Source organism: Hyposmocoma kahamanoa, unplaced genomic scaffold (genome assembly GCF_003589595.1).
Source record: "Hyposmocoma kahamanoa isolate Upper Pololo Valley unplaced genomic scaffold, ASM358959v1 96199, whole genome shotgun sequence".
NCBI lineage: Eukaryota > Metazoa > Arthropoda > Insecta > Lepidoptera > Cosmopterigidae > Hyposmocoma > Hyposmocoma kahamanoa.
The window spans coordinates 766-9,325 of NW_020655139.1; the positions used below are offsets into that span (position 1 = coordinate 766).

General features: G+C 35.2%; 1 protein-coding gene across 1 annotated transcript; it reads right to left on the reverse strand.

Moving 5' to 3' along the window:
• Positions 1 to 2,244: 2,244 nt before the first annotated feature.
• LOC113238498 (neuropeptide CCHamide-1 receptor-like) lies at positions 2,245 to 8,332 on the reverse strand (the record flags this gene model as incomplete). Its single annotated transcript, XM_026475323.1, has 2 exons — positions 2,245 to 2,537; positions 8,129 to 8,332. Coding segments are annotated over 2 exons (379 nt in total), but the record flags the coding sequence as incomplete, so codon positions are not given.
• Positions 8,333 to 8,560: the final 228 nt, after the last annotated feature.

Genomic DNA, 8,560 nt, shown 5'->3' on the forward strand with positions numbered 1-8,560 from the left:
AAGGGTAAATCTGCCGTAATTTAATATGCGTGGAATTATATTTCGTCTTCACCTGTTAAAAGTTAAAAATTTTTTGTTATCCTGAAATTTATAAAAGTATTTACAAAGTTACTAAATCTACTAAATATCTATAAACCCACACGTATTCTTACGTTGAAAGTGCTTTTATTACATGAAAGTCATAAAATAATACGAACTACATGAAAATAATTATATATGTGTGAAATTTAAAAATTCTCCTTAAAAAGCATAAAAATATTATCAACTAATTTCGTTCATAGAATTTTTCAACCTCTCTCCTGAAAAGATGTCATTTTGCCGATGTGACCTTATTACACGAAAATAATATTGCTGCCCAAAACTTAAACAGCCGGTTCTGATGCTGCTGGACATATGTCCATGATAATATGTCTTCGTGGTAAAAGGATTTGCCAATTGTCTCATGATACATCATAATGATCGCAGGATGTATTAGACATACAAAAAACACTTGGCGAAATTTTGTTGTAATTACAGGCACCTGGCACTTGTCAACTTATGTCTCAGGGTGACAGGCGCAGTGGCAGTACCCCTTAGATCCTTGCGATTTAAAGCTTTGAGTGGTACTGCAACTGTCATAGACACGCGTGTAGCTACCATCAGGCGCACGACTAGTTCGTCCCGTCGCTTAATACTATAAAAAAAGAATATTGTTGCGTAGAGGCTCTAAAATAAGGAATATCTCATATATTTAAATCATATTTTTGATCAACGTTTCGGACTAGTCCTTAATAATGAGTTTCCGCGACGCTGACTCGACGAAAACTACGCACCAAAGCCCTGACAGCCCGGTCAGTCGGAACAAGCGCGGCTGTGTTTCTCAAATCTCGTTTAGTTCGTTCTTATTAAAGTCACATGTTTCGTCGAGTCATCGTCGCGCAAGCTCATAATTAGGGACCACGGACTGACTCGAAACATGCCGAGCAATAATCCGACTAATACGGGAGTTTCCTTTATTTTTTATAAAAAAAGTGCTTCATTTGACCTCCATCTCACCTGATGGAAAGTAACGATAAAGTCAACAATGGAGCATGCATAACTAAATAAAACCTGTGTAAACCTATAGAGTGAATACTCTCGTCCTGAAAAGGCCTAAGTTATATTATATACCGTTTAAGGAAGAAGTCTGCAGACAGGGAGTTCCACTCCTTCGCCATATAAATGTCAAAGCTAAGCGTAACGCTTCGTGCGTATTCTTTTAATGTCGACAATATAGGAATGAAACCTCAGCCTACGTATAATCCCCCGATGATAGCACGCTTTTCAACTGAATCTAAGGTGGCAAGTTAGTATTTAGCAGAATCATTCCAAAGATGGCAGTAGTACTCCATACACGACCTGAGTTATCCGTTAGTTTCACAGAAATCTAAATAAAGTATTTAAATTTCTATATTTTTTTGTTCACTTTATTTTTACTATAAACTACAAGTCATATTGGAAGGTTCTTTGGTTGCATCCTCTTTGGATATTCCAAAATTTATATTCTATGCTATAAGACCTTTATATTTTGTAAATTCGATCCTGTGTTTTCATTGTATTTTTATGTACAATAAAGAGTATTTCATTCATTTAGTCATTCGTTCGTTCATTCATTCAAACTGTCCATGACAAATTTTGTTTATACCAATAGCAACATAAAAGGTAAAGTACTATTATAGGTACGGTACGGATATTTAAATTGAAACTAACACTGTAGACAACTATTTATTTTAGAAGAGCCTCAGGTATATATTATAATATGATAACCAGTGTTTATAGGAAAATATTCTAAAAGGGAACATCGACGTGATACATTTAATACACATAATATTCATTCATTTCTCAAATTACAATAAGCGAGATATTCCAATTATTTACGTCAGTAGATTTTTCTTACATCTAAATTCACATATATGTCATTTTTCATAATATTTAGATATAATAATAGTTCATATTCTTATATTAGTATAAAACGTTGTTTTAAATGTAAGTTAGATTATCTTTGGTCGTTTAAAAATAATGTTTTATTTTTCTATTGTAAAAAAGAAGAAAATCTAACTAAATGCAAACATCATTCCTAAATTTATTCACATCGAACGCTCGTTTTAATGCATCTTAAACATCATCACATTAAAGTGAATTGCATGCCAATATGTTATTTTACAAAAAAAATATTTAAAATATCTGTTCTTTATAATATTATATACAGGTACAGTTTTACACTTATTAATATATCGTATATCTTACTAGTCACATTTTTTTCGAATGTTTACGAAGTTTTTGGAATAATCTCGAATTAAGAAAACAATCGAAAACGAAAACACTTGTCTCAAAGCCTTGACTCTCAAAATTCTTGGTAAACTTTGCACTTTTCATCACCATCTGCTGACAAGAACTCGTTAGTATCTCTAACAGACATTATAGTGACTCCATCCGCGCTGTTACGAGATATGATATTACTCTTCTTTTTAGTGCTGCCGTGGTCGTAATTTGATATCACCACGCTCTCTGTTGGGTTCCTGCAAAAGTTGATAGAACAATCACTGTGAAAAGAAACACATTAATTAGTAGCAACCTGAGGTCGTTACGCTTCCTAATTAAACAAGAGAATCAATACAACTCTTACTACTTAAGGGAGGGATTTGATGAAATCTTGCCTCTGTAAATTGTAAACGGAATAGAGTTCCTAAGGGCGCTTTCTAACGTTTCGTAACGTTTTACTTATCGTTGGACGACTGTCGCGTCTAGCCTGTTCCTATATCACGACTGTTTGTCGTGACTGTGTCGTGGGATTTTATTTTATCTTTGAACGATCGTTGTCGTGTCTAGCTGTTCCCCGAAGAGCGTGAATTTATCAGCGCCCGTGCAGGCAACGATGAATAGAACGTGACGACAATAGTAGCTGCGATTATCTGTCGTCACATTTTTATCGTGACGTTTTATGTACCTTCAGACGCCTGTCGTTCTCGGTATTCCGATTGTCTCGACAGTCTGTCGTCGTTACCTCAAAAAAGTCGTGAACGACAATTAATCGTGTTGTACTATATATGAACAACTTCATTTAAATATACAGGCCACTACACTTCAAACTGCACGACTGTCTGTCGTCACGACATAATGGGAATGCGCCCTAAGTCTTTCGAATAAAGTGATTAACGTATATAATCACGACGTCAGTAGCATAGTGGTTAGCACTCTGAGAGCTAGATGAGCAGATGTCGGGTTTGATCATGGTTTGATCCCCGTTATATGATCAATTTGGAAAGAGCATTTCCAAATTGATTTTGTTTTGGGTGGTTAATTCCATTGCTTTGGTACTCATAATTCCGGAAATTCCTTGGGGCGCATTATTCAACACGAATTTCATCGCGCTCACCCCGCACGGCCGACACGCGGTCGTCGAGCGGAGTCCGCGTTGCCGCCGCGCAGCGACCGCGTGCGTCTGACTGTCATGGCAAAATACACTCTATTCATTTAGATTATACGTTTTAATTTAAATGAGCGTCCCGGGAACGCGGACGAGTCTGGCTTGAATTTGGTCTTCGCGGGCGCGAGGCGATCGCGCGATCGCGGTTGTATTATTCAGAGGAATTTAAATGTTGTTGCCTAGTAAATTGAATTCAGATTCGCCATTAATGTACATGAAAGCGTGGTACCTGGGCGGTAGTCGAGTGACGGCCGCGCGAAATCTTTCGCCTCATTTACTACACTACACAGATTAGTGTGGTTGTTATTATTATTTAAAGTTATAAAACTATTTTTCGGACGTAAATAGCGTATTTATGTTTTCGAACAAACTAACTTTTCGGGCGCTTTACAGGTCTCATGATCACCACTGACTGAGATAATAAAAGCATCAATCCGTTATGTCTAATATTTGTTATGGTTACTTTGAAAAAACAACGAGATTTATATCCGAAAAATAATTACGTTACCTATGTGTAATATTTGCTAAAGACTAATTACTCGTTATTTAACGTTAATCAACAATAAACCATGTACTATGTAATTGTAATAATACTTAAGTAACTGTAATATAATTAAATTTATGTTTTTGTTTCACCTAACTAATATAAATGTGGAGTCCTGAAGTTACATAATCAAGCTCTACTCCTGGTGACCAATAAAACTTAAACTTGAAATTCCAATTTAACTTTGTGTTAGGGGGACATTTGAGCCAGCTAAGATTCAGAGCAGTCCTGTTTCATTCTTATAGTTAAATAGAAATGACTAAGTCTAGCGAATTGAATTATTAATTTCTTTGTGACGAAGCCTGTTGCTGATTTATATTTGTGTCTTCCTGACGAAGCCTACGTTGCGGATTGGCATAATTTTTAAATGAATTAGATTTTAACATTTAATGGAATAAAGCTCTATTTATTAATTTAACTTTGTTTTGACTTCGTAATTTGCCACATATTTTGAACAAATTCGTGACGCTTTATTAAGTTTAACGAGTGCTATGTATATTGAAAGAAAAGGACAAAATGCAGAATTCCATTGTGTCAACGTGTATTTTTACCCGACTGCGGGAGGGTTATGTTTTTCAAGTGTATGTATGTATGTATGTATGTATGTATGTCCATTTCTTCTTCTCGCCGCTGTACAGCCTAAACGGCTTGATAGATTTTGACATGTGAGGTGTCGTTAGATTCGTCTTGATCGTGGGAGTGTCATAGGCTATTAAAAATAATCAAAATAGTCAAGGGGGAATATTTTTTTATCTTTCCAGCTAAATATTCGTCGGGTTTTTGTTTTTTAATTAATTTTTATACTTGTTTTTATAATTTTTATTTTTGTTTGACAGTCGCAATATCTTATACTTGAACATGTAGTGCAATTTATACAGTAATATCATATTTGAGATATAAATGAATCTGAATCTGAGTTCGAATCAATAATTTACGAATTGGATTTAGTCAATGCTTATTCAGATGTTACGTGAATACACAAGGTGGCCCCCTAAAAGGTCTGTGATATTATTAAGAGAAGATACGTACAACTTTTACAATAGGGACATATAATTGTAGGATAACATGCAATCGGGACGCTTCGGTACATTTAATATGGAACTGCTGATTTAGTAACATTTCTTTGTATTCATGATTAAAATCACGTCCTAAATATTCCGAGACCTTTTGAGATCACCCTATAAATGAAATAAAGACATACGTTCCGTACTTGTATTATTAAATGGTATTAAATAATACGAGTACGTAAACAGGTAAAACTTGACGTAAAATGCACCATTGCAGTTCATATACAGGGTTATTCGTGTGTTTTTACTAACAACCTCGCAGGTCTATATATTGCTAACATTTTAGACAACAAGTTTTGTTCCAGGACTTTTAATAATTCGAAAGAAATTTTACTTTCATACAAAAATATTTAAATAGATCACTCTAAACTGTAGTTTCCCAAAGTAGGCGCTGAAGAGTTCTATGGGGGCGGTAAGGGCCTTGGAAGCATTTGGGAGCGTTAATGCTGTCCAGGGTGTGCAACCGCATTTGAAAAAACTGAATCATCTTTACTCTACTAGATTATAATATGATATTTTTGTTTTAAGTCAATATAAAAAATACGTGTTTTCAATTATTTTTTGTGGTGGCGAGCGTTGAAATTCTTTTATCTTGCCTAAGTGGTGAGCCAAAATGTTTCGGAACCTATGCTCTAAACGATGACAACTCGGTAACATAGGACGCTTGCACTTTTGAACTTACTGCCTTACTCCCATATACTGTGCTCCTACGGTGAGATTACTTAGACACTTCACAATTTTGTATGGCAAATTATACAGCGCCCCTAGTGGTCACAAGAAACAATATTTGTATACAAATATTTTACGCGGTCGCCAGCGAGAACTGTCACTTTGATCTCGTGGTAAAGGCACAGATATAAAAAGTGTCAGATAGTATTAAAAAAAACTTAAAAGTTTGTTTTTGATAAATTTGGTATTTTGTAAAAAGTCATGGAGCAAAAGTTGTTGTTTATGATGTTCGTAATATAGTCCTACGAGATTGTTAACATTGTCTAAATAACCTTGTATACTCAAAAACTAAAGGAAAACCAAGTACCTATCTACATGCATGCTCTTTCTATAAGCATAATTATGTGAATCTGCAGAATCTATTATGACGTCACTCACGATCCACGCCCTGTGTTGGTAACATTTATAATTATTGGTAGCTACAGTTCCGTACCAAAGCTAGTCACGATTCCATAAAACTTTATCACTCATTGTTCCAAGACATGTGAAGTCTGTAACTGATTCTTATCGTATTCAAAGTAGTTTGCATGGTTATACTAATATTTATGTGGTCTGTGGCTATTGCCTATAGTCGAGGCAACATAGCATCCTCTTTTTGATAGCTATGAACGGCGCACAATTGGCCCGTCCATACAAAGTAACGCTCAAAGCTCAATTTTTAAAGTGTGGGTATTTTAAAAAATATACACATTAGCGTAGTCGTAATAAAGTGGTTATGTACCTTAAGAAAAAAATATTTTATTTAACACTTTCCTGTTTTCAAATTTTTCCACTTTAGCTTGCACGCAATTTTTAATGACATCAGGTGGGTATGAATACTATTAAATTACTGTACTATTAGTAACCAGTAGGTACCATAGTAGTATAAATGATACTATTGAAACTGAATATGTTACGGCTCTAAAACTATATGCCAAAAAAAGAATGCTATCTTGGTTCACATGTTCACAATAAACCTACGAATCACTTTTTAATCATTTCCGACCAAACTTACCGAGGGCGGCTTTAGGACGCGTTTCCATTTCCCATTATATCATGACGACGAGATAGTCGTGCAAATTAAAGTATCGTGGCTTGTATATTTAAATGAAGTTGTTCACACATAGAACTACACGATTAACTGTTGTGTATGACCATTTTGACGTTACGATGACAGACTGTCGTGATAATGGGAAGAGATAGAACGACTGTTGTTCTACGATAAATAAAAAGTCACGATAAGAATGTGGCGACAGATAATTGCGGCTTCACGATTATGTCGTCCTAACGACAAAGCCGCTATCGTGAACCGATAAATGTCGTCACGATCTAGTGGGAACAGTCAAGTCAAATAAACGGCCACGATATAGTCACAACAGATAGTCGTGATATGGGACCAGACTAGACGTGACAGTCGTCCAACGATAAATAAAACGTTACGACAAAATGGGAACGCGCCCTAAAAGTGAACAATGACCGAAGAAAATCTTATTAATAATTCAATGTACTGCTCCTAAAAAATCTACCTAGCAAAAAAGCACCATAACATTTATCGTTCACACCGTAATTTAGGAGAAAAACTGTATCCAACGTAGAGCATAAAAATAATCCAAGTTTTAATTAAAATAATAATATTTGCGTAATACTTGAACAAACATAGCCGGTTAAATGAAAAAGGATAGACAACCAACATTTTTTTATTTTTTGTTTGTTTTACTGTTACCACATACTAGTTCCCTGAAAAAGTTTTTCTGTACACCTGTATTACCTGTTGACCTTGCTATGTATTTAAATATTTATAAAATTCTTCCTATACGAGCGCCATTGTGATAAAAGATAGCGTGAACGATTTTACACGTCTTTTTTTTGTTTACTAGTGGCCACGCTGTAACATAAGAACGAAATCCAGTTTTTTCTCGAATATACAGTTTTTGTAACACGTAAATTGAATATGAATAAAACAAAATACCACTTTACATCAACTTTGATTTTATAGCTTACTTAGACGACATGTCGTCGGCAATAGTGCAAATCCGCGTGTGTAGTATTGGTAAAAGCGCATATCGAAATTTCACAGGAGAGGAATTAAACGTTACTTTGTTATTTATTTGGCTACGACTTTCATTTTTGCATAGGAAGCATTAATTTATGTTGTCAATGGAATGACAACAATAGATTCCCGTAAATCACGCTAATTTGGTGGCCACAAAATTTACGCTTATTTGACTTGGCCAATAAAGTACCGAAATGGAAACACATAAACAAATGCTAGTTACGCGTAATTACACTATCCCCAACGATATGAAAATACACAAAGTCTTAATCAAGAAAACTTAAGAAAGTAGAGGTACATTATAGATTTACCTGTTACACCGATGTCTATGCGTACTGCGGAACGAGGTTTCGCAAATGGCGCTTCTGGACAGTCTGGAACTGCAAGTTGCATGAAGGATTCCACGTCTGCAGCATAAGTAGCGGTTGAAATGCTGTCTAAAGACTCCACTCACGCAGTACAGAGCTACTGGGTTGACGCAAGAGTTAAGGAAACTGAAACAATAGCAGATATAGCTTATTTACGTAAGTTACGTCTTCTGTAAGAAAACAATCGTTCGATTGATAACTCTAAAATTTTCTGTACAAGAGCAATTTTACCCCAAAATTTTCCCCAGAGCGCTACCTAGAACACCCACACAAGAAAAATAATTTAGAGAAGACTCAGAGAAAAAACTTACAAATTTCTCTATTGAAACAATCCTACGATTTCATTTGTTAAACTGCTCATTAGAGCATACATTA